At 44.2% G+C, this 27692-nt stretch overlaps 1 protein-coding gene across 2 annotated transcripts in view; it reads right to left on the reverse strand.

Moving 5' to 3' along the window:
* Positions 1-278: 278 nt before the first annotated feature.
* LOC133339454 (UDP-glucuronosyltransferase 2A2-like) overlaps positions 279-27692 on the reverse strand; it is a 38832-nt gene continuing 11418 nt past the window's right edge. The window contains exons 4-9 of one of the 2 annotated variants that reach the window (XM_061547624.1): positions 23967-24320; positions 23078-23226; positions 18894-19025; positions 18343-18430; positions 4089-4308; positions 279-1336 (exon numbers count right to left, since the gene is read on the reverse strand). In XM_061547624.1, the coding sequence (XP_061403608.1) occupies positions 1048-1336; positions 4089-4308; positions 18343-18430; positions 18894-19025; positions 23078-23226; positions 23967-24320 (1232 nt within the window). In that variant the 3' untranslated portion in view covers positions 279-1047. The remainder of the gene's footprint in view (positions 1337-4088; positions 4309-18342; positions 18431-18893; positions 19026-23077; positions 23227-23966; positions 24321-27692) is intronic. The other variant, XM_061547625.1, reaches the window with a different exon arrangement.

Genomic DNA, 27692 nt, shown 5'->3' on the forward strand with positions numbered 1-27692 from the left:
TTTGATGCTGTTAATCCTGCATAATGCACATGCATATGTAGTACTAATCACATTCCTGCATTTCCCATAAATATGCTAAATTCATCTTGATATGCAAATTCCGTTGTCAAGGCGCCCAGCTTATATATATATATGCTGCAAGCTCGTGTGTTGTTTCATTCAGACTCTGTCGCCTCGACGGACCTGGTTTTCACCTGAGGACGGCTGCTTGCGTTGTGGCCGAAACGTCGTGAGAATTATTTTATTGTGTTTTATTTTTATTATTTTATTACTTCCCTTCTACGTGACTTTACCGAAAGAACCAAGAAGATAAACTAAAACTAACATCGGAAGGTGACAAATTGGAAACGTCACAGCCAGTTACGACTTTACAGCACTTGTGCCCCACCCACTTCATTCTGACACTTAGGCTATGCCCATTTTAAACCTTTAAAACAGCTTGCCTTGAGTAGCTTTCCTTCATTTTTAAATCCTTTATATTAAGTTCGCTTGCTTGCTTGCGTGCTTCCGTGCTTGCTTGCTTGCTTACGACCGTGCAAATCTTTCGGTCGTTTTTTTAACCCACTTCCCGTGATCCAATAGAGCTGACATTTTGCACACAGACTCGTTGTGCGAGACAATTAATATTCGTGAAAATTTTTTTTACAAAATTTTACACTGTTTAGGGAAAACAAATTAAATATTCAATTACCAATTGCTTAATACTGGCAGACAATCATCTGACCCATAAGTGGCAGCCATCTCAAGCCAGATGACGAGAGGACTCTAGCCGCCACGCATATAAAGGATTTATAGTGAAAAACTTTGTTTTTACGGGTTATACTTATTTCCTCCTCATGACAGTTGCTTGTGTTGCGATCGAAACGTCGTAGTTTTTTCTTTGTTTTATTATTTTGAACATAACTACATGACTTTACTGAAAGACCCAAAGAATACCTATTATTGTGTTTTCATTGACAAAGCAACAGCTGTGTTGCGTTTTGTCAATTCATTAAATTCTGTCCAAGGAAATAACTGATTTTCATATAAGAGTGACCCCAGCTCTCCTCACTCCTTCTTGCTCTTCTTTCCTGCCACTTTGGCCGCCCTCCTGCAGTGGCAGCACAGGCGGCAGAGGAGGACAGGCAGCGTGAGGGCGAACCCTGCAGCAGCACTCAGGAAGGCCACCACGTCCAGGCAGTGCAGCTGATACCAGGCGAGTTGATGAGCCGCTGTGCGCAGGTGGCGCGCATGGCCGTGACGCATCACGAACTCCAGCGCGTGCACCGCGCGGTCTATCGGTCGCTCGGGCTGGTCGTGGTGGAGGCGCGAGAGGTGCTCAATGCTCTCCTGGTAGCTGTGGACATCACGCGTCAGAGTACAGGGCCAACAGGCAGAAAATTTACGCAAAAGTAGTTTTTTTTTGTATTTAAAGTTTCTTGCTACATATCTCCCTGCAAGCATGTGTTTTTTCAAGGGTTATTGCAAACAACATTCACATTTATATCGTTTGAAGTAAAACGAATTTAATTGTGATGATACGGCCATTCGCTACTCAATGGTGGCAACATCACCACGGCTCATCTTTCAGTTTAGGTGGACTGAGGCCACGTGACACGTTGAAGGCTTGCTGCCCTGAGATCATGCGACAGACCCAGGTGCCATGGATTTACTCACTAAGATAACTTACAGATGAAACCACCTGTACTTCCTACTACGCAAACTTGCTGCGTTTTAGTCACATGGCACTCACTCATTTTGAATTGTTGTTGCAGTGCAGCTGCATTCAGCTGCCCGGTAGCATCCTTCAGAGCTTCCTTTATAGAGGACAATCTTGACACAGCTGGTACCAGTGATTGATAAGCCCAATTGACTCCACATCCATATATACCACATCAGTCCATCTCTCTTCCCTAGCCCATTATATGCTTATTTAGCTGCCTGTATCCAGCCAAACAGAAGTGGCTTAGGCATGCAGTGGATGGGCATACAGGCTACATGACTGAGGCAATGCAGCCTCACCTGCCAGAGAGGCTCAATGATGGGACTGTGCCCTGATCTTTTAATGATCTATGAGCTCACACAATCCAGTCTGGTTAAACCCATGGTAAATCAAAGGAAGGCCAACCTGAATGTATCAAACCGGCACAGATGTTTTGCAAGAAAAAATACTAAATACAGTCTGTTCACCTATAATGCGTAGTTTTCATAGCGTGAATTGTATGAAACACGATTAAGGTATTAGGGAACACTTTTTATAACGCGGATGCGAATGGGAGATTGAGTGAAGATAACTACATCACGCGAGTTGGAATAAGCAGTCGTATGGCTGCCTTGACATAGCATCACACAATGTGGGATGCTGTTGGATGCTTCTAGATGCTACCCACGAACCTCAGTTTCTGTTCAGCCTGCGTATGCATCTCACGTATTATTGCGGACTGTGCTGTACCCAAAATATTATATCATTAATTTATTATAACGCGAATATTCCATAACGCGGTGTTCTTCAGGAGAATAGATTATATGTGCGCGTGCCTGGTGGCCCAGTGAGTGAGTAGACTTGAATAGGGTAGCCATGTGTGGCCAATACGTGGCGGGCATAAGCACCACTTCGGTTTAGTTATTCATAGCAGCAACTGGCCAGCACAGCCTAGCGGAGGCTCCATAACTTGAGTATTGCCAACCCCCATAATGGATCACATGGTACTCAGGAAACAGAGGAGGTAGGAGCGTCTATTCTGAGTAAAACAAAAACTATCATAGACATTTTGTCGGGACAGACAGTGTGCGGAGCCTCTGAATCGCATTGCTATAACATACTTTGCTACGGATTTTATGGGGGACATTTCTGGGGAATAAAGGTATCGTGGGAATAATATATTAGAGGGAGGTACATGGTACATCGCGTTGGTGGGATGCAATAGTTTATTAATCTTGCCAATGCGTTAAATGATAATTTTGCAGGCGCCACCATCTGCCACTCTTAAACTCGTAGTCAGGGTGATCTGTGGTTTTTCTAAGCTATATCAGTGTCGAAATACGCGATGAAGGCTCCTGGATAATACCTGGGGAGGATGAGCCGAGTGAAGGAGCACTGCCGAGAGAGGGCATGGTGTGGGTGACCTCAAGGTCATACCAGTATCAATGTTGTTGTCGGGGTGGCTACATTGAATCACGGGCAAAGTGCGATGCATTGTGGGTAGATACGTTGTTCTATTTGGGTAAACTGCAGTGCATTATTGACCAAAGCCTTAGTTATGGTTGCTGGGTAAAGTGTGGTATATTTTTCAAATGCAGAGGACCAATGCCCCAATGCTAACAGCAGGTTAGACCAGTGGTTCTCAGCTGGGGGTACATGGACCACTGGGAGTATGTGGCAATGTCCCCGGGTGTATGTGAGGTATTTTATAAATGTGTGAAATATCATACATGGGGGCCATTGGTGAATAATAATATAGGAATTTGCCAATGTTAAATAACTACAATAAAATGTAAATCCACATGGTAACCTAGAACAATGTAAAGATCTTTCGAAACTCATTGATCGTAAATAATGTGGTTTCCAAGAGTAACCAGTGAGCGAGAATAAATTGTTTCACGCATGGTGAGCGTCCGTAAAAAATGTTGTTATTTGCTTGCAATTACTAACTAGTTAGGATGCCTCACAAATTTGGCAATTGGTTATTAATACATTTATTTCTCAGAACCATGTTGGGTCAGGCAAAGGGGTACTCGGTTGAAGCGAAATTCAATCATGGGTACAGGTGCAAAAAACGTTTGAGAACCACTGGGCTAGACCATTCATGCCCCTGACACTAGTATCTTGAGCTAATATAACTGCTGCTATTTTAGCATTCGTTCACCACTGCTCAGAGCTGGCAGAACTAGAGTTTCCAGACCCCCAGAGGAACACTCACATCAACCCCGAGCAATGTGAGAACCATCTCTTTACATTCATGTTGCCGTATTTAATGTAGGTTAATCGATATAGGATTGACGTTATATCATCCCACATGTCAACTCCTTTGTGTTAATTAATTGTTGCTGTCTATAATGAACTGGAAAGGATGGTACACATACAAGTAATGCCGTTGCTGTGCACGCACCTGCTGTTGTTGATGAGCAAGTCGACTGCATCTCGGATCTCCTGGGCAGTGACCGTGTTGATGTCCAGCACGATAGCAACCCCACGCGTCTGCACTCTCAGGAGGTTGTCCTTCTGGTCGCCAAAAAGCGGGAAGCCGAGCATGGGGACGCCATGGTAGATTGCCTCGTAGACACCGTTAGTCCCGCCGTGCGTAATGAAGGCACGGGTCTTCGGGTGGCCTTTAAAAGCAAAAAAAAAACTCATTGTTAGAGTCAACACCAGTCGCGGTAATTTATTGGTTTGCTGATTTAGCTTTATCCAGCTTGTGCCACCACACTCATTATACAATATGATACAGTTTAACATGTTTCCCTGGGAAACTATATTGCCTGCCTTTGAGGAAGTATATTATCTTATATTCAAACTCGATTTGAAGCTTTCGTGACTGCAGGAATCCATACTCTTTGTTTTTTTTCGGTAAAGTCACGTAGGTAGAAAAAAATAATAGATCACGACAGCCTGTTGAAACAAGTCCTTATATATAGAGCCGAGAAGGGGGGAGAGGGTGGTTGCCGCATCGGGCAAGAGGGTGGGGGCTCGAGATTGTGCCTAAGTGAGTGGGAAATCCAAAGATGGGAACCGAGATGGGGGGGGGGGGGGGAGGGTTGTGGTTGATGCGAGAGCTGAGGAGGTGGCCATTGTATTGTGAGAGATTAGCATGTCAATGTAAACGAACCAACGGCAACAGTGACTGTACTAGTAAGACATTCAGGTCGTTGGACAAACAAACGACACCACATCGAGGGCAGGAGAGAGAGACACACCGAGAGGCACACCCACGCAGAGAGACACAAACACAGAGAGACATTAACAAAACCAATTCGAATGCACTCCATCTCATAAGATTCTGGATGCTAAACATAGGTGTCCAGATACGAATGTGTTACATCGGGCAGCCACAACTTAAAACAACTAAATTGCAAATTATGTTTACAGCATCAGAAAAAAATGTCTAAATGCTTTCAAGCTATCAATTCTAGTTAAGTGATTATGCTCTATTACTATAGTACTATACTGCATTCAACTTTTTAATGAACGATTGGGTGTTTAAGGTTAGCTATTTGTCGTATTATCTGGCTGTATAGCAAATTAAAAAAAATACAATAACTTTACTATGCAAGTAAATAAAAAAAAATCATATTTCCGAGTTTTTATTTTGGGCCCCTTTATAATACAGGGTGTTTTAAAATTATAGACCCAATTTCAAAGCAGTATATTTCTCGATGGCAACATGTTACAATATCTTATATATAAAAGTCTCCGCGCACACGCGCTTGCGGGGGATTTGGCTCTCGGGCGGTGGGTTTTAAATCCAACATTTTTTTGCCAGCCGGCACGCCCTAAGCCCCGCGGTGGGAATAGGCTATTTCGTTTTCACGTCCGTAAACTTTAAAGTTCGGTCGAGCTCACGGGAGACATTTTATTTTTCCGCGTTTAACATGAAATAAATGTAACATCACGCTGCGGATTTTTCTTCACAGTTTCATGTCTTCATTCGCCCCCCTCCCAACACGATGCGTGCAGTTACTGCTATAAAGTCCTTAGATATGAATATTATTAAAGCGCTTATATAGTATTATTATGGCTCGGGCAGGGGGATGGTGGGGGTAGTAGCGGCCTAGCTCGCATCCTGGCAATGTCTCACCTCCGGCTTGCCAATCTAGGCGAGGCCGCAGGCTCTGCACGGGACGAGGCGTCACCACGCCAATGTAAAATACTATTTTATTGAATCTTTCGCTAATAACTCAGGTTTATTGTTTACTATTATTAAGCAAATAAGTTTACAAATATTACAAACATGTTTGTGTGCAGAGAACAACTCTGCTTCATTGTTTACTATAATCAAACTAATACATTGCCTAATATTACAATCATAATGTTTGTGTGCAGAAAACTACATTTTCATTATTAGGTTGCTAAATATTTCCTTTTTTTGTGCCTTTTTATGACGCTGCGACAGTGTGTACTGCCGTGGTGTTGAATGCTGCCTGCTGATTCATTAACGTCAGTGCACTGCCAATATCTACACTGTTAATTTAGCTTTTACTCATTATGAGTGAATGCCAGTCTATAATCTGTTGCCTGCTTCTTTACCTCATTAAGTGTACTGCCAGCCTTTCATGTCGACTGTATCCTGCTTTTTCAGCTGCTGCCCCTATTGCCAGCTTTTTATCGCCACTGTAGCAATGCTTATGTCATTGAGTCGGTGTACTGCCAGTCTATAATCTATACTATAGCCTGCTTCTCAACTTACCTGTGTGTACTGCTGCTATTTAATGTACACTTATTTTAATTATTTCTACTATTCATTTCTATTGTTTCGATTGCTCACTTCCCGCAATTTACTGATACGTAGTAGTGCGATGCTGATAGCTGTGCCATCATCGGGGATTGCTGTGCACGTCGATGCGTGTGTGTGAGTCGATGTGTGTGTTTCAGTCCATATGTGTGTGCGTGTCATTCAATGTGTGTGTGTAAGTCAATGCATGTGTGTGACTTGATATATGTGTGTAACTCCATGCGTCTGTATCTAAAGTATATGTTCGTGTATTAGAATCCATATGTGTATGTGTGTGTACGCCAATGTGTGTCAGTCTATGTGTGTGTGAGTCTATGTGTGTGTGTGAGTCGCTGTATGTGTGTACGTCGATGTGTGTGTGACACCATGTGTGTGTATCTCAAGTGGATGTGTATGTGTGTGTAAGTCGATGTGTATGTGTGTGTGTCAGTCCATGTGAATGTGTGTTAGTCGCTGTGTGTGTGTGGCTTCATGTTAGTTAGTGTAAGTCCATTTCTTTGCGTGTCTGTTGGTCCTTGTGTGCGTCTTAGTCCATGTGTGTGCTTTATTGACCTGGTCAAGGCCTATGATACCATCAGTAGGCCTGGCCTCTGGGTTGTTCGTGCTTTCGGAGTCGCTGACCCTCTGCTCATGATCCTTAAGGACCTTCATGATGGTGAGCGGCCCCGCGTCAAACTACGTGGCCGTGAGTCGGAGACATTCCCCTTTACACCTTCGGGTGCAACAGGGATGTCTGGCTCCCACATTATTTTACATATATTTTTACCACGTACTTCGGAGGAATTACCATCTGTTACAGATACAATGAGAGGCTGATCGATGCCCAGGTGCGGTCAAGGGATGGCTCCCTATTGCTCAACCACGTTATCTACGCCGATGATCTGCTATAACTGCTGCTCACTCGGAGGAGGAGTTCAAGGTGCTGCTGCTGAACCTGGAGCTTGCCACCAAGAGGTGGGGCCTTACCATCAGCCTCTCCAAAACTAAGTACCTGCCTGGGTATTTTGTATCATCGGACACTCCACCCCCACAACTCCCAATTGGTGATGGGGCAGTTGTGGAGACAGTGGAAAGTTTCTCATACCTTGCCAGTGTGCTAATGACCAGCTCCGGTTTAACAGCAGAGGTCTCACACCGAAAAAGTCGAGCCACATTATCTTTTTATTGGTTGCGTAACACTGTGTGGAAGCTATCTGGTCTATCACTCCGCACAAAACTTCAGGTCTTCTCGGCCACAGTCATTCCCTCCCTTCGCTACGCTTGCGAAACTTGGACCCCCCTAATGGAACATCTTCGCCGGTTAGAACATTTAGCATGGCCTGCCTACGATCCATCCTGCCTTTAACCAGGCTGCATTGTGTGAGCTCACAAATCCTTGAAAGATGTGGACAAAATTCCATCGGTGACCTCCTCCGGCAGGCAAGGCTGCGTTGCCTGAGTCATGTAGCCCGCATGGTCACCCACCGATTGCCTAAACAGCTTTTGTTCGGCCGGATTGAGGGGGCGTGGCACGGGCTGGAGAAGACATTGAGTGATGTGATACAGGAGGACGTGGAGCTGAGTCTTCTTGCGGATGACTGGTAACAGCCATGTCAAGATCGGCCTCTGTGGAGGAGGCTCCTGAAGAACGCTACTGGGCAGTTGGACGCAGTCGCCCTCCAACAACAATGGAGGGCGGAGGAGCGACGCTCACAACAACGAGCGGAGCGCCGGGTGGCTAAAGCACAGCAAGTTGGCACAGTAGGGGCCACAGGTGGTGCATCAGCCAGTCGACTCACTCAGTCGACCTCTGCCATCTGGGTTTGCCCCGTCACCTCCAGCCAGCGGGCGTTCGACACTTCACGTGGCCTCAAGGTGCACATGGCCTGGCACAAGCGTTGTCGTGACATCACTACCACTTAGTGGCCATGGTGGTTGTTGTTGTTCAGTCGATGTATGTATGTGTGAGTCCATTTGTGTGTGTAACTCTACGTGTGTGTGTCAGCTCATTTGCGTGTGTAACTACATGTGTGTCTGCCTTTATCGCCCAGGCAACGCCGGGTACTAACCGCTAGTCTAACCTATATAATTCATTTTTTGTCTGTCTGTCTGTCCGTCCGTCTGTCCGTCTGCGTACGCTCGCTTCCGGGGGATTTAGTTCTCGGACCGTGGGGTTCGCCGAGATTAAATTTTGCAGGTGGGCACGCCCCCGGCCCCGCGGTAAACTTAGGCATTTACAATTTTTCGTCTCTAAACTTTAAATCGGACCGATTATCTATTGAGTGCGATTTCTCTTTATTTATTTATTTACTATTGCCGACCAGCACGTAACGAAGCACGCCGTTGCGCATGCGGGAAGGCGGTTGCCCCTGGCAGCGAGCGGTTGGTCCCTGGCAACGGGCAGCAACGCTGTCGCTGCGGGGTGGACGCCATTTTTAATTCCCTTTAAAAATATGCGCACGCATTAACACACGACTCTGAGGTAAATTCATCAAAGTTTCACGTCCTCTTCACTCCCCCCCCCACCCCAATGTGTGCAATTACTATCGTAGGGTCGGTAGATAATAAAATTATAGCGATTAGACAGTATTATTGTAGCGCGGGGGGGGGGGGGGGGGTAACGGCCCCAGTACCCAGCCTCAGCCGGGTGGGCAATCTAGGCGAGGCCGGAGGCTCTGCACGGTACTAGGCCTCGACACCCCACACGTGTCAAGCGACGACTTTGTGGTATAAACTCGATATACCCAGCGTTGCCCGGGGGAAAAATACATTTAAAATCTTCTGAAAACTTTAAAACATAACATACCAATGAAAATACAACAGTGTAATAAAAATTCTAAACCCGACCGCGCCAAGAATCGATTCTCTGAATCGCGAAAAGGAATTGAAGGTTGTAGATTCATTTAGAATCGCCGTATTCCTGTTTAATATAAGTTGATTATAGAGTCGATGTAAACTGCTACGAATGGGAAATATCCGGCATTGACCGGGGCAAAAATATAATTAAAAACTCCTGAAAACTTTAAAACATAATATACCAATGAAAATAAAACTCTGTAATTAAATATGGAAACCTCCTATGCGCCAGGAGTCGATTCTTTGAATCGGGCAAAGGAATCATCGAAGGTTGTAGATTCCTTTAGAATCGCCCTATTCCTGCCACGTTTGCTTAACATTTCCCACACACACATTCACACATTTAGCTTTTACATTTAACATACAAAACGTCAGCATGTACTGCTGTCATCATAGGTAAAAATATATACACCTTCACCACTCTCCCTCACCACTCTCCCTCACTCACCATCACCACTCCCCCCTAACACTCACTATCACTCACTATCACTCACCACTCACTATCACTGACCACTCACCACTCACACTCACCCTCACCACTTACCCTCACAACTCACCCTCACCACTATTCCTCACTACTTACCCTCACCACTCTCCCTCACCATTCACCAATCACCCTCAAGCATACTTGGCGACACGTAAATAAGTTTTTAAAACGGGAATAGGGTGAGTGGCGGTGGTGAGGGTGAGTGTTGAGGGTGAGTGGTGAGTGGTTAGGGTGAGTAGTGAGGATGAGTGGTGAGCGTGCGTGGTGAGCGTGACTGGTGAGGGTGAGTGGTGAGGAAGAGTGGTGAGGGAGAGTGGTGAGGGAGAGTGGTGAGGGAGAGTGGTGATTGGTGAGGGTGAGTGGTGAGGGTGTGATTAGTGAGGATGAGTGGTGAGGGTGAGTAATGAGGGTGAGTGGTTGTTGTGAGGGTGAGTGGTGAGGGTGAGTGGTAAGAGTGAGTGGTGAGGGTGAGTGGCGGTTGTGAGTGTTGATTAGTGAGGGGTGAGTGGTGAGGGTGAGCGTGAGTGGTGAGGGTGAGTGGTGAGGGTGAGCAGTGAGGGTGAGCAGTGAGGGTGAGTGGTGATTGGTGATTGGTGAGGGTGTGATTGGTGAGGATGAGTGGTGAGTGGTCAGGGTGAGTGGTGAGGGTGAGTGGTGAGCGGTGAGGGTGAGTGTTGAGGGTGAGTGGTGAGTAGTGAGGGTGAGTGGTGAGCGTGCCTGGTTAGTAGTGAGGGTGAGTGGTGAGGGAGAGTGGTGAGGGAGAGTGGTGAGGGTGAATGGTGAGGGTGAGTGGTGAGGGTGAATGGTGAGGGTGAGTGGTGAGGGTGAGTTGTGAGTGGTGAGGGTGAGTAGTGAGGGTGAGTGGTTGTTGTGAGGGTGAGTGGCGGTTGTGAGTGGTGATTAGTGAGGGGTGAGTGGTGAGGGTGGGCGTGAGTGGTGAGGGTGAGTGGTGAGGGTGAGCAGTGAGGGTGAGCAGTGAGGGTGAGTGGTGATTGGTGAGGGTGTGATTGGTGAGGATGAGTGGTGAGTGGTCAGGGTGAGTGGTGAGGGTGAGTGGTGAGCGGTGAGGGTGAGTGTTGAGGGTTAGTGGTGAGTAGTGATGGTGAGTGGTGAGCATGACTGGTGAGTGGTGAGGGAGAGTGGTGAGGGAGAGTGGTGAGGGTGAATGGTGAGGGTGAGTGGTGAGGGTGAGTGGCAAGTGGTGAGGGTGAGTGGTGATTGGTGAGGGTGTGATTGGTGAGGATGAGTGGTGAGTAGTGAGGGTGAGTGGGGAGGGTGAGTGGCGGTTGTGAGTGGTGATTAGTGAGGGGTGAGTGGTGAGGGTGAGGTTGAGTGGTGAGGGGAGGTTGAGTGGTGAGGGTGAGTGGTGAGCGGTGAGGGTGAGCAGTGAGGGTGAGTGGTAATTAGTGAGGGTATGATTGGTGAGGATGAGTGGTGAGTGGTGAGTGGTGAGGGTGAGTAGTGAGGGTGAGTGGTGAGCAGTGAGGGTGAGTGGTTGTTGTGAGGGTGAGTGGTGAGTGGTGAGAGTGAGTGGTGAGGGTGAGTGGTGAGCGTGAGTGGTGAGTGGTGATTGTTGAGGGTGTGATTGGTGAGGATGAGTGGTGAGTAGTGAGGGTGAGTGGTGAGGGTGAGTGGTGAGGGTTGAGTGGTGAGGGTGAGTGGCGGTTATGAGTGGTGATTAGTGAGGGGTGATTAGTGAGGAGTGAGTGGTGAGGGTGAGCGTGAGTGGTGAGGGTGAGCAGTGCGGGTGAGTGGTGATTGGTGAGGGTGTGATTGGTGAGGATGAGTGGTGAGTGGTCAGGGTGAGTGGTGAGCGGTGAGGGTGAGTGGTTGTTGTGAGGGTGAGTGGTGAGGGTGAGTGGTGAGGGTGAGTGGCGGTTGTGAGTGGTGATGGGTGAGTGGTGAGGGGTGAGTGGTGAGCGTGAGTGATGAGGGTGAGTGGTGAGGGTGAGTGGTGAGAGAGTGGTTAGTTTTGAGGGTGAGTGGTGAGGTTGAGTGGTGAGGGTTAGTGGAGAGTGGTGAGTGGTGATTGGTCATTTGTGATTGGTGAGGATGAATGGTGAGTCGTGAGGGTGAGATTGTGTGGTGAGGGTGAGTGGTGGTTGTGACAGTGAGTGGTGAGGGTGAGTGGTGAGGCTGAATGGTGAGGGTGAATGGTGAGAGTGAGTGGTGAGGGAGAATGGTGAGGGAGAGTGGTGAGGGTTAGTGGTGAGGGTTAGTGGTGAGGGTGAGTGGTGAGGGAGATTGGTGAGGGAGATTGGTGAGGGAGATTGGTGAGTGGTGAGTTGTGAGGGTGAATGGTGAATAGTGAGTGGGAGTGGTGAGTGGTGAGGATGAGTGGTAAGGGTGAGTTGTGAGTGGTGAATGGTGAGGGTGAATGATGAGTACAGTCAATATGCACTGCTGTAATCATAGCAGGTACCACCACCACAGAATGTACTGCTGTCGTCATAGCAGGTGCCACCACACTCGGTATGTACTGCTGTTACCATACCAGGTACCACCACCACAATATGTACTCCTCTCATCATAGCAGATACCACCACAGCAGTATGCACTGCTGTAATCATAGCAGGTTCCACCACAATATGCACTGTTGTAATCATAACAGGTACCAACACAGCAGTATGCACTGCTGTAGTGATAGCAGGTACAACCTCAGTCGGTATACACTGCTATAGCGATAGTAGATACTGCTATCGAGTTGGTAGATACCGCTATAGTAAATACTAAAACAGTCAGTATATACCACTACAGTCAGTCAATACTGCTCCAGTCAGTATATACTACTATACAGTCAGTACATACTACCACGGTGAGTAGCTACTAGAGTCAGTAGATACTATTATAGAGTGAGTAGATACTGCTATAGATTTTGCAGTTACTACTATAGTCAGTGGATACAACTATAGAGTCAGCAGATACTATACAGTTAGTCGTTACGAGTATATAGTCGGTAGATACTACTGTAGGCCCAGTAAATACTACTATGGTCAGTAGTTATTACAGTCACTAAATATTACTACACAGTCAGTAGCTACTACTGGCTCAGTAGATACTACGGTACAGTCAGTAGATACAGAGTCAATAGATACCACTTCCTCTGTTGTATGTAAGGTGTTGTTAGTATATATACCTACGAGGGGTAAAGATATTTTTGAGGGGGGGGGGAGACCACAATTTTCGGAAACCTTTTGACATCAACTATTTACCCCACACTTTCTACAACTTTTTGGACTTGTGAAAGCCTCTTATATATTTGTTGGTGGAGAAATGTACAAACAGCCCACCGGGCTTTGACAATACCTTAGTATCTGTGTATATATATGTAAGGTTTTTAAGAAATATATTTTTCACCCGGGCAAAGCCGGGTACTTACGCTAGTTACATAAAAAGTTACAAACGGTTTAATGAGTAATCAAGTTTTACTAACCATTTTATAAATGCTCTATGTGCCCTCCACCTTCTGTACGGACAACATCGAGACAATAGTTGAATTCGTCCCAAACGCCTCTCAAAGTGTCTTGCACTGAAGTCACCACTGCCGTGATTCTGTTTTTGAGGTCATCCAGATTAGTCGCTAATGGTGGCACAAAAACACGGTCTTTGACGTATCCCCACAAGAAAAGGTCACAGGGTGTGATGTCTGGGGATCTTTGGGGCCAAGAGTTTAGCGCCAAGTCTTGGGTTCCCGTGCGGCCTCTCCAACGTTGAGACAGTGTGTCTTGCGAATGACTGAGGCTAGGCGCTGTTTGTGGGCTGGGAGAGGCATCTAGCGATACTCATTTGAAATTCTATGCCCCGCCCTTTCAAGAGGTAAGAGTTTCATTCATGGGCGGTTCGTGGTTGCAGAGATATAGCGATTTCAAATTGGGTTAATCTCTGTTAAACACCCTGTATATACTACAGACCCCGCACTAGCTTAATCCGGCACTGGTTGCAGTGTCGCAGTTTATGGAAAAGGATAACCCTTGTTTTGGACTTGGCGGTTATATTTTTCAAGTGGTCATGGCAGGTCCAGCTTCACTCCAAGAGAAGTTGGAGAGATGTCGTGTTGCACAGAGTTTCTGAAGAAGGTCACTTTCAGAGTGTGTGCTTGACGCTCCTATTGTCAAGATTAAATGCAGTGACTGTTGTTGTGTGGGGATTTTGCTTGAGCTTCCATTTCTAGAAATATTCCCCCATGGCAGTGTTCTTCACTGATTTGCAGAGGGGGGCCACTTTCACTGATAAGACATCATCAGTGTGAGGGCTGCCACACACGTGAAACCTTTGAGGTGTGACAGTAGCACGATAATGATGGGGATTGTCTTCACATTTGTGTATTGTCGAGGGATCCCATATCAAGGGCCGCACTAAAGGACAGCAGGGGCCGCCAGTGACCCGCCGGCCTTGCAATAAAGAACCCTGCCCCATAGTGTGTAGGTTTCGCTTCAGATTGAATGTTACGTCGTTGACAGTGGCTGCTTGGATTGCCAGGGCAAGGTTATATACCGAATGCAGGTTATACTCTTTGGGTTTTTTGGTAAAGTCAAATAGATAGAAAAAAATACTTAAAAAATCACGACATTTCGATCGCAATGCAAGCAATCGTATTCAGGTGAAAAAATGTACAGCAGGCGAACTGCTGAGGCAGGAGAAATATAGCGAGAGAACTACTGCAGCAAAAGGTTATAAAGGTTTGAGATGGATATAACCCACGGGTAAGTGGGCGGGGCTAGAGATAATATACCTCGGATGTTTAAAATCGTAATGAGACCAGATGGCTCATTGGGATACTGTCTACAGGAAAGCCACCCACACGGATGCCTATCTAAAACCTGACTCCCACCACCATCTAGCCCAACTGTCACCCCAACCGTTGGGAGAGAACCACCTGAGGACCCAATCAAAACCATCACATTGCCATACATAGCAGGGGTCACCAAAACATTTCCAAAATCATGAGCAAACATAAGATCCAGGTTCGATTCAACACAGTACATACAATTCGTGATCTGATTCCATCTGTGAGGGATGCGATCCGTAACAGCAATACCCCGGTGTCTATAAATTCATTTGTTTTAAATTTCAATTTAAAGCTTTCGTGACTGCAGGGGTTCATCTTCTTGGTTCTCTCGGTAAAGTCACGTAGAAGGGAAATAAAAAGTTTTATTTTTATTATTTAATTATTTCCCTTCTACATGACTTTACCGAAAGAACCAAGAAGATGAAACTAATTTGTGTCTGCGGCAGCAGTTACATTGGAGAAACCACGCGATATGTCTCAGACCATGCTTGTGAACACAAGGCGGATCTGAAACACGGTAAGACTGATACTTCGGCCATGGTTGATCATTGTTTTAATGCTGTGGTCACACATGATATTGATTTCTCCAAGACGAATGTACTATGCAAACCCATTGGCTATCAACAAAGATTTGTTCATGAATCCATCTAGATATATAAACACATTTCAACCGAGAATATGGGTACAAACTGAGCAATCATTGAAAGGATGTAATTAACCCGGTAAAGTCGTAACTGGCTGTATTGCTTCCAACCTACCAGCCGATGTTCATAGTTATATCTGACTCTCTGAGTCACATTACCTTGTTAAATGTATTTACATTTACAGGCTAAATGTCTCACTAACATAGCCGCTGCTTCCCTTTTTCCTCAATCTGGTGGTGGCTCTCGTTGTTTAATAGACTGAATGTGTCTCATTAACACTGCCGCTGCTGCGGGAGCCATCTCACATTGACATGCTAACCTCTAATCTCTGGCAATACAATACAATGGCTTCTTCGGCACCGTAGTCATGGGGTTACAGTAACAGATTGACATGCTAATCTCTAAATTCCATCTCTACCCCCGCCCACTTACCCTTGGGTTGTACCTATCTAAAACCTTTATAACCTCTTGCTGCAGTAGAACTCTCGCTATATTTCACCTGCCTTAGCAGTTAGACTGCTGTAAAAAAATATCACCTGAAGACGATTGCTTGTGTTGCGATCGAAACTTCGAAAATGTTTTTATTATTTTTCTATCTACGTGACTTTATCGAAAGACCCAAAGAGTATGAATTCCTGCAGCCACGAAAGCTATAAGTCAAAATGTAGGTTAGTGAAGATCAAATCAATGCTAATGATCATTTATACTTGTAATGTGCATTTTATCTGTAGACCCCAATGCACTCCGTGTATCGAAAGCAGGAAATAAACAGAACCAGGATAAACGCCCAGAAGTAGGGGGTAAATATAGCTTACGATTCTGATTTTCTTATTGGCAAAGGCATAACATTCCAAGACTTGCCAGCTGCAGAGGAAATGAGCCTTGATCTTGGAGTACTTAGAAGAAGAAGGCGATCCGAAGGGCTCAGCCACCACGTTGGTCCATAATGATGGATCAGTTTCTGTATATATTGCGGGGCTAATCCAATGGGTGTCTTGTAAGTCAGCAGCAGGATCTTATAGTCTACTCGACTGGTAGCCAATGTAAACCCAAGAAAGCAGGTGTGTGATGCGCTCGCCACTGATGGTTTTCAGGTTTATGGGACAGTGCATTAACCAATGTTCCGCTGCTCCATTCGCACATGGATAAACACATCCACTTTATAGCATGCAGGCGATAGCTCAAAGAAAAAGGTTCATGATGAATGTGGAGTGTAGTAGTAGCCCAGCACTGAGAGTGAAATAATGATAAAAGTGCAATTTCTTGTTCAGGCCACTGCTCGCGAAAGAAGGTGGGAGTTCTCACACTTTGCCAAATGCAACCTGCTGTTGTACCGAACTGGTGTACCTATTTATGTAGCTGGGAGGACAGAAGCGGGGGGGGGGGGTTCACGTAACAAATTGCTTCAACTGCCTCCCAAGGAGATCAAATCAGACCGGCCATCCCTGGATTGCAATTGCAGTGTGCTAACTGCTACACTACCGCAGCCAACTGATATTATGTATATATATACAGTAGTCCCTCAGTTAACAGTGACATCGGTTAACGGTTTTACGGTTAACGTTTTGCCTCCCATGGGACCCCATGGTTTACACTAATGTTAACGGGTTGATTAACGGTATGTTTGCGTAGTCCACACCGGTGCCAATTTCGGCCAATCCGAGTGCTTGTAAGTGTGCTGAGCATGCATCAGCCAATCAGCGATGCGCATTTATGAGAGTTTCGACCTCGAAATTTTTTAATATTATGTTTTCTGTTTTGGCAGTGGAAACAGCTCTCTTGCAGAATGGCCCAAAAGTCAACACACATAGGGTTATTATATACGCACAAAACACGTGTTTTTTTTTTTACTAATTACCAACTGAGTTCCATTCGCATACATTAATTGTCTTTTGAAATTGATTTGAGATTTATTCATTTAAGATTCAAGGTGTAATATTTTAACATTCATCAATTGTGTTTTGTCTCAATTAATTAAGGATTCTTGGTTAAGCTTTGTAGCTGACAGATCTGAAGTGAACCCACAAGAAGAAGAAAAACATTTATATTAACAATGATAATAGATAATATATTAACTTAAAGACTATACAATTACAATGTTCAATGCCAGTGTTAAATTAACGCTGGCATGACTTTTGGATAACTCTGTGTATACAAACAAAATATTAAATCATTGACAAAAGAAATTCAGGAAAATTTACAATTATGATAATATGATGGATGTCGATTAAAAAAACACTTAATAATAATAATAAACACAAGCATCTGTTATTTACAGAGTCAACTGCTCTGATTAATTGCAGCCAACCATATCGGGGCAACTGGGGAATGGCTAACACATGTTGGTCCACCAGCAACACTCTCGCCCCAAAGAACATAGAAAACAAATACATAAACTACCATGCTTGCACTTATAATACATCAAAATTCACCAACACTCCATAAATAATTCGTGCATTTGGGATAGCTGCTATGGAGCATCCATTATTAATTTAACAAACATTTACATTTGTGATTACCAAAAATAGCATCATAAACTTCAATGCTTCTAAATAAGTTTTGACATTGATGACATTCTCAGGTATTGATCCAATATGAAAGTGATCTGTTACTAGATTCTCCTAATTACAGACCATAAATGGAATTATAGCGCCACCTGGCCAGTTCTGATGTAAGAGTAGGGCAACTATATTCGGTCTATAGATGCTGTCATTTCATATCATTTGAGCAGTGGTTTTCAACCAGGGGTATGCGGATCCCTGGGGGTACGTGTCAATGTCCCAAGGGGTACGTGAGCTGATGTATAAATATCGTACATGAGTCATTGGGGAATAATCATGCATGAATCTGGCAATCGAAAATAATTTATCGTAGACAATGCGGGTATTGAAGCGTAACCTGCGAGCGTGAACAATTTACGCCAAGCATGCAGAGCGTCCATTGATTTGTTTAATTCGCTTGCAGTTACTCGCTAGTTATGATGCCTCACAAAACGAACAATTGGTTAACATATTGATATTCATTATTCATACATTTATTTATCAGAATCATGTGAGGGCAGGCAAGGGGGTGCTTGGTTGAAACTAAATTAAACAAGGGGGGGGGGGTACAGTAGTAGCCAAACAAGGTTGACAACCACTGCATGACAGTGCTACGTACCCAGCAAGTCGTTCTGTGGCAGCCAGGGCACCAGCTTAGTGTTGGAGCCCAGGGAAGACGGCTTCTCCCCCTCGTATCTCCACACCACCTACCAGGTCACAAGGCGTCGCGTCACACACTCCAGTTGAAGGGAAGAGGCAACCAGCACTCTTATACAGCTCTTACGTTGTAGACACGTTCCCAGATTGGTTGTCTTGAGCTGACAAAAGCCTGATCCTGACTTTAATGAAGATTAAATTGACTTAAAGGTTGCGAACAGTGTGTCATCATAGCACAACGGTGACATTGTGGTGACGTTGATAAAACAATGTTTAACAAGTGGATGGTGGTATTTTAGTATGTTGCCATTGCTATAGCATTTCCTCCAGATAAACTTCATCCAGCTACGTATATTGAACTTATTTTGCCCCGTAAGTAGCCAACCATGCTCGTCGGAGCATGCAGGGGAAAGACAACAAACTAAATACTTAAAGCAGTTCTAAACAGCGAGACAATCCCCTTCCCCCCCCCCCCCCCCCACTGCTGTAGCCATAGATTTGTTATTGTATTACCTTCTGTGGCAGCTGAGCGAGTGCAGAGGCGATCACTTCAGCCCTCTCGACAGGCATGTATTTGATCATGGATCCCAGCGAGAACACAATTAGGCCGTGCTCACCTGAGCTCTGCGCAAACTCTTCAAAGTCCTGAAATCAACAAAAATAGAGCAAGAACGTGCACGGTTACATTGATCTGAAACACTATAGAAAGCAGGAAGCATAGTTACGTATTTGACACGGTATATGACGCTGTTGTCCTTTCACTGCACCTCCGATAAGCGCGGTTGGCAACATACGGTGCAAAAGAGGTTCAACGTACATACGTACATACTTGATATCTGGAGGGCTCAGAGTGACACAGCCACACACAGATAGGATGAGGCAGATGCATGATGATACTAATAATGCAATTCTGCAATGCACACGGTGTATTACGAACATGAAAGACGAAAAACCTAAAAGCCAGGCGAAAGAGCCGGGCAAATGTGCAGAGGGTTGGGAATTCAGATTCGGGGCTGCCAGGGAAAAATGTCGCCTGGCAGTAACGATCCTGGTCCTTGGTGTAGAGAGGAAGTTGTACGTTGTGCTGTGGAGAGTTCCACAGTGTATGTGCTCGTATTCATGTGGAACTTATTTTGCACCGTATGTAACCAACCGTGCTAATCCGGGGTGAGCTGTTTTGAAGGATAATGTGGGATCTAGATTTATGCGGACGGCTCTGACAATTTAATATTTGAGCCAGCGATGAATATGCTAGAAAAGAGCGTGGACATGATGATCGGCTGTCTGATCACGGTAGCTTTAAATTCGGACGTGATTCAAGAAGAGACCATGGGCACAGATTCGCTGGTGAAAGGTAGCGGGCACACTCTGATAGCCTTTTGTATCCAGCGACATCATTGGAATCAATGTAGGTGCTGAGTAGGCTGTCACCTGTGTGGAAATAGACTTTGACAAAACAAATTATTAATTAGGTGGACCAATAGGAGTAGCAGGGGACCGAGGAAGAGAACCCAGAGGGACTCATAGTGGGTGAAGTTGTTTGCATCAAATCAAGTGTAACACTACAGAGGTGTTCTTCGTGTTCATTTATATTTCAGTTTTGCAATTAGTGCTCTTCTTTTGAATCAAATATGCATATATGTAGTTGTTTAAATGATAATGAAATATCAGATTTTTTAAAAATTAGATTATAATCTCGATTTAAAGCTTTCGTGACTACAGGGATTCATATTCTTGGTTCTTTCGGTAAAGTCACGTAGAGGGGAAATAATAAAATAATAAAAATAAACCATGTTTCTATTTCATTTATACCTGATGACGATTGCTTGTGTTGCAATCGAAACGTCGTATGCTAGTATTTAATTTATTATTTTCTCTTTATACGTGACTTTATCGAAAGAACCAAAGAGTAACATAATATAAATTATCATGACGTGAAGAAACCTGAGGACGACTGCTTGTGTTGTGGCCGAAGCGTCATAAGAATGTTATTATATTGTTTTATTTTTAATATTTTATTATTACCCTTCTACGTGACTTTACCGAAAGAACCAAGAATATAGATTATAATCGTTTGATTATTTTCTAGAATGGTATGTTTAAAATATTGTCAATGATCTAATATAATATAAGAGAATATCTGCATAATTGTAATATCGTTAAACTAATCATTGATGAAATATCATGCATATAAAATAATTATGCAGTTGTTGTTTTGTCCAATAAATAGTAATTAATGTTTGTGAAAAAAAAGACTGTACTTTTTTTATTATGGGACCATTAATGACCCCAATTGGTAACTGTTATATGTGAAATATGTCGATCACTGTAAACAAATAAAATAAACATTATGTTATGGAAAAGTATTTCACAAATGATTTCGAGGCGTTCGTGGCGTGTTCCCTGTTGTATGTCCGATGTGAGCATCATAGTGCACGTTCATATTTGGTAAGTACAGTGATATCTTTTATGCTATTGATGTTTTATATTTGATGTTGCTATCTGATCGGTCATGTCATCAGTGTCATTGATGCTGGTGCTGAGTGCAGTAAACCCTCGCTATGCATGAGTTCTCGATTCGGGAGTTTTGCATATTCGGGAGGCACTAAATGTACACTAGTTCCCTATTCGCGACCCAGCTGGACTTCAGTATTCGCGAGTCTACGTAATGCCTAGGGACCACTGAGACCGTGGAGGTGTGCGCAGAACGTTACTACGTTTGAAACTGCCTGTGAAGATTATGCACGCCAATCTTAATTTGGAGCTTTCGTAACTGCAGGAATTACTCTTTGGTTCCTTCGGTAAAGTCAAGTGTAAAGATAAAATAATAAATTAAATACTAGTATACGACGTTTCGATTGTAACACAAGCAATCATCATCAGTTATAAATGAAATAGAAACACAAATCTAGTATACTTAGAAATGGAATGTAATACAACAGAGAGTCGGATAACATAACAGTCAACACCCTACCTGGTTGATTACATTCTTCCTGAGAATGCTAAATTTGAGAGAGAGATAAAGCACAGAACCAGAAACATATAGACAGACATATAAGCGAACAGATATCACAGATATACATAGAGAGAGAACAAACATAGGCACACAGAGAAAGCCACGTCTCTGTGTCGAGCCCTTAAATAGAGAGAGGGGGCGGGGGCGGAGAGAGAGGGAGGGGCTAGAGAAAATTAGCATGTCAATGAGAAGCACGACGCGGTGCGAAAGCTTGAAAACATTTAGATATTTTGCTAGGTTATTTAATTTAGTGTGTCTCTCTCCCTGTATCCTAGTTTTCAAGCTTTCGCACCGCGTCGTGCTTCTCATTGACATGCTAATTTTCTCTAGCCCCTCCCTCTCTCTCCGCCCCCACCCCCTCTCTCTATTTAAGACCATGACACAGAGACGTGGCTTTCTCTGTGTGCCTATGTTTGTTCTCTCTCTATGTATCTCTGTGATATCTGTTCGCTTACATGTCTGTCTATATGTTTCTGGTTCTGTGCTTTATCTCTCTCAAATTTAGCATTCTCAGGAAGAATGTAATCAACCAGGTAGGGTGTTGACTGTTATGTTATCCGACTCTCTGTTGTATTACATTCCATTTCTAAGTATACTAGATTTGTGTTTCTATTTCATTTATAACTGATGATGATTGCTTGTGTTACAATCGAAACGTCGTATGCTAGTATTTAATTTATTATTTTATCTTTATACGTGACTTTACCGAAAGAACCAAAGAATTATGTACGCCATTTCGGCTGTCCGTTTAGTCCTCAGTCTTGCAGTAATCCCGCTCTGAACTCGCTATTGTGCATGTTTTACTTTATGCAGTACACACTTGCTAATTAACTGCCCCTAAAGGGCGGAAAAAAGTGATGAGGTTGAGTGAATAGGTATAAGTGTTTGGCTAGATACTGTTGAGAGTGGGTCTGTGGTAGGCCGACATTTTGGTATAAACGAGTCGACTGTGAGGTCCATTAAAAAGCACGCGAATTAAATGAGGGAGTGTGTTGTGGCTAGCACTCCCCCTCAGTAATCATGACCTCCGAGGAGTCATGCTGCTGAATTGCTCACCTCCCTCGTCGTCAAATCATCAACATCAAAGGAAATACCAAAAAATAAACACATTGTTCTTTATAATTTACTAGCTTTACTACCCGGTTTCGCCCGGGACTTGGATTCTTGTCTTGGATTAATACACGGCCTACGCGGAGGGTGGGGGGGGGGGATGCGTGACGTTAGCAGGCACACTGCGTAACTTAGCCGCATGCGGGTGACATCGCGGATGTGACGTCACCGCTCACTTGCCGTGCAATATATATATGCCTTATTGCGCCCTCCCCCCCCAGAATACAAAGTCTATTTTTATACTTTTTGCATTGTGTACAGTCTGGAAGCTATCCACATGCCACATTTCAAGTTTGTTGCATGTTTGGAAGTATGCTAAACATTTCGAACAGACACACATATTCACAAATTTCCCTTTTATATATGTAGATTATGCATTGTAGTAATTGTTATTAATAAAAAATTTCCATTTACCCCCTGTATTCACAAGGTTTCTGCATTCGCGATGGTTTTCAAGAATGTAACCCTCGCGGATTGAGAGGGTTTACCGTACATGTCATTTATGATGGCCATATTATTATTATCGTTGATGATAATTTTGTTGGTTAAGCTATCGCATTGCTTAACTTGCCTCGGGTAAGGGCTTTGCGGGTTTGCAGTGGAGCCCCCCGACGAAGACGAAGTTTGGGGGGAACGGGCGTGGGAAGTCGAGGTCCCAGTTGTTCCGGATGAGCCAGAACTCGGCGCCGCTCATCACCTGGCAGATTGTCGTTTCCTCTCCTGCGATGTCAGAGATGGCAGTGCAAGCAGGATGTATTTTGTATATAGCGTACAATTTCAATTTGCGAGATAATGATTATAGAGCTCTTTCACATGCAATCACACAGATATCTAATATTTGTAAAAAAAAAAAGACATTTAGAAGTATTGGCGGTACACCGGTGCAGCATAACAACACAACAGTTCCCATAAAAGTCTGACAATGTCACTATTGACCCTTGAGCGGGCTGCAGACTCTCCATCAGCTGCTTTCCCAATTCGAACGTGCGGTGATACCATGAGTCTTTTGATGCCACGGTCCGCTCAGAAATTGTTCTGTAAATAAATCGAGGAACCGTCCGACCAAGTCATGGAGCAGGAGTCAAATATTGCCTTTGGAACACTGAGCCAGCCAATCGTCATCATGGCTGGGTGCTGCTATACAGCAACAGAATGTGAAGCTTCGTGTTCAGCTGCTCATAAACATTCGCCTTCCGACTGCTTCGAGATCACCAGAACTGATTTTGATGTACCACCCTGCAAGATTTTCTGACCTGGCTTGCGAATCGCAGGAAAATAAGTAATTCTTGTGAAAATTAAGCTTTTTTAATTACACTGCACACCACCAGTGCACCGCCAATACGTCATTTATCTACCACACCTTTCTGAAAAACAATACATTTAACTCTTTTGCTCTGAAATTGTTTGCTTAAATTAACTTTTTTCCACAAAGTTTAAACGCTTGACACACATGCACTTACCTAGCACTTCACTGTATGCTTTGTTAAACTCTCTGGCCATGATGAAAGTCAGTACGTCAGTAAATGCGTACATCGCGGTATTTCGCACTCGTTGCCAGAAGTGCATCTGGTCCGTGAGATCAGACATGGGCACGGGCACGTAGGATGGAGGTGCGGGCATCGCCCCGCAGTAGCGCTCAGCCACATAGCCCAGTGATAAGCGCAGTGAGTAGACGTAGGGGATGCCCAGTGTTAGAGCCAGCGCATCACCACACACTGCGACTGGGTCGGCTAGGAGCACGTGGAAGTGGCCATCCCGCAGACGAGAGACCAAGTCCTTGTCGCGTGTCAATGCCATGCACATTTCCTTGGCGACTGCGTGGATGTGCGTGTGCAGATATGCATGCATGGGTTATACACAAAAAACGATAAGCAAATAAACAAGCAAATGTGATTTACAAGTGGGGAAAAGATAACGGCGTGGTAACATGGCTCAGCGGTCGCATGTTCGCTGCATGGTTAAGAGATTCTTGGTTAAAATTTGTCCAGGTCACCACGGGTGATACGCGAGTTGTATTAACGGTAAATGTAAACGCCTTATCCTTTTTCGAATCACACCATTTCTTTGGGGGTTTACTTTAAAAGTGGAGGCTGCCGTGTGCCAAGTGTCATGGTCCAAATTTCCGAAAGAATCAACACAAGCAGGCGCAGAGAGTAGACCCATCATTTACCATACTCTTTCACCCATAACACGCGACCTAAGAATCCAGCCAATTGAGTTTGAGTCAAATTAGTACATCAGTGCTCTAAGGTCCCTCAATGTCACACGCCTGCATACACCAGTGTGGTAAAATATGATAAAACAATATCAATGAGAAGGTATTGGGAGGCCTGTATCCAGTATTCGTGCATTTATCTACTTAAGGAGCACCACGGTGCCGTGATGTTATCTTCCTCGTCTGGTATGCAAGAGGTCAGGGGTTCGTTTATGATCCTGAGGCCTGTATATTTGGAGTCTGCATGTCTCTCTCTCCATGGTCGCAAGGATGTTTTTTTTTATCTGGGTCTTCCTATTTTTCGCTCCACAGTTAGAATCAACATGCGTTTAGATTATTTAGATTATTTGACTGCTATAAATTTCCAAGTGATAAGTCACTTCGCTAAACTATCGTTTGTGGCCAGGTCGCTTACGAATTAATTCAGTGGGCTTTACCTGCTACAATATATATACATACGTTTTTGTGTGATTTGCTTTGCTTTCATATACTTTTCACTCCTATCGTGTTTCCGAATAGTTTGTTGCTGTCACGTTCTGACCCCGTGCATCTATAAATACGAGCTTGATAGTTCATCGGATTCCTCCTTTATAGAGAAAATATCCTAACTCTGTAAATTATTAGACATCATTGGCAAGAGACATCTCATAGTCCCATCTCATTGGCAGTATATAAATCTGCCCCTTCAACATCCCCTTTTAGATGGCATAATTAGCTTTTGCCATCCACCATCCATATGACATTCACCAGAGGCTATAGAATTGTTATTATTTTGTAGTTTGTTGTCCTTCCCTCGCATATCTGATTTTAATGGTTGACTACGTACGGTGCGAAAGGAGTTCATAACAGTGTATCGGGCTCGCCCTATTCCTCTCTTCCCATGACCTAAACGAGGGGACAGGCCGGTTAATAAAGACAACAACATAATACGAGTTCAGAGGCCATGAGTGGATACTCTGCATTGCATTCTTCCCTCCTCTTGAAAATCGAATGACTCCACCACCGAGGGACATCAGAGGGTTGTGGAATGGCAACTCTTCATTTCAAAGTGTTCTTAGGAGCATTCGTGCATTTGTGACTATGACCATATGAACACCAATAAGACCCCACGTTGCACAACACCTCACTGCTAAATCGCTGTACAGCGTCCGTCTGCATCTGAATAGGTGCCCTGTACCCTGAATTGATTCCTCCACTGGAGGGGCGTGGCTTAGTGTGCAGTCACGTGAGTCTTTGGGTCCAATACATGGTCATCATTAACTCCATTGAAGACACTGGTCTACAATTTTTTGGACGTTGTCTGCTTCAGAGATGAAGTGTGCTGTTTATTATGAATTTTGATGTGCTGAATTCAAATATGAAAATTAAAACAAATGATTGGCTACTGTTCCCAAGATATTAAAGTTTTTACATTTTACGTCTATGCATATTGTGTAGATAGTAGAGTTTAACTCATAAATTGTAAACCTACGTCTTTTGATGTGTTTATGGTTGCTTTACATGATAAAATGTCACCTGTCCTGTTCATGTAATAGGTTTTCCCCCTTTTTTCTGACAACATTATGACCACAAGCATTGTGGTTAATGCAGAATTGATTCCTTGTAAAAGGTTTCAGTTTGGTGTTTTAACATTTTAATACCTGTTTTGTTGCCAAAAAAGGGGAAAAACCTATTACATTTTGGTACTGGCAAAGGAGGTCCCATGATGTAGATGCTCAACCCGAGCTCGCATTACTCTGATAGTGCATTGTCTTTGAGTTGTACGCTGTTTGGCGTCCTCTGGTCTCACACCGTTTGAGACAAGTTTCATAAGAAAGCTGTCTCTGGTGTGGACCAATCAGTTTCAAGGACAATGCATATATCATCAGAGTATGTTTTTTGTTTGCATTCTGACCACAAAAATTGTGGTTAATGCAGACATGATTCCTCGTAAAAGGTTTCAGTTTTTTAACATCTTAACACCTGTTTTGTTGCCAGAAAAAAATGGGAAACCCCTATTATCATATTTTAGTACTGGCAAAGGAGGTCCCATTAAGCAGTGTATGCTGAACACTTTTCCGCCCGGGCTCCAATGACTGTCGGAGTGGCCAATCTATCTTGATGTAGTGGGAATCTCTCACACGACTATCCCATTCACAGAAAAACCAGCAGTACTTTGTGTATCCAGTCTGCAGACCAAGCAAGAGAGCAACAACCTTCAAATCCACACAAAGCTGCCACTGATGTTGGTCATAGTTATGCAGTTGTTTCATGTTGTCATAAGTTTCCTTCATATGGACTGCATAACCAACCGGAATTGAAGGCAAAACATTGCCATTATACAGCAAAACAGCTTTAAGACTCATCTTCGATTAATCAATGAACAATATCCACTCATCTGGATCATGAACAATGTTGAGGGCTGCCATCAAACCATCGATGTTGTTGCAGGCTACAAGATCACCTTCAATGAATAAGAATGGGACAAGATCATTTTGACGGTCAAAAAACATGGAAACCCTAACATTACCTACCGGGAGATTCCACTGCTGCAGTTTGGATCCCATCAGCTCTGCCTTATTCTTGGGTAGTTTCAAATCCCTGACAGGGCCTTTCAGTTCACCTTATGTTATGAGGTGTGGTTTAGTGGAGGAGGATGGGAGAAAATCTGGGTCATGTGACCTTGATGGTTCAGGACCAGAAGTTTCATCCTCTTCCTCGTCTGCCTCAAGTGAGAATGACTCTAGTGCATCAGGAACCAGCAGTCCTTCTCCATGGGGTACTGGGCATATAGCTGATGGAATGTTTGGAAAATGCACAGTCCACTTTTTCTTATTTGACAGACCTTTCCAAACTGGAGGCGCCATGCAGACGTAACAATTGGTGATATGATCTGTTGGCTCTTAGCAAGCCATTGGCACTGCAAATGGCATAGATTTACTGTTCAACCACTGGCGAAGATTTGTTGCACATGTGTTGCAGCATATGTGTG

Source organism: Lethenteron reissneri, unplaced genomic scaffold (assembly GCF_015708825.2).
Source record: "Lethenteron reissneri isolate LAM-NWPU_2019-01 unplaced genomic scaffold, ASM1570882v1 scaffold_1864, whole genome shotgun sequence".
Lineage (NCBI taxonomy): Eukaryota > Metazoa > Chordata > Hyperoartia > Petromyzontiformes > Petromyzontidae > Lethenteron > Lethenteron reissneri.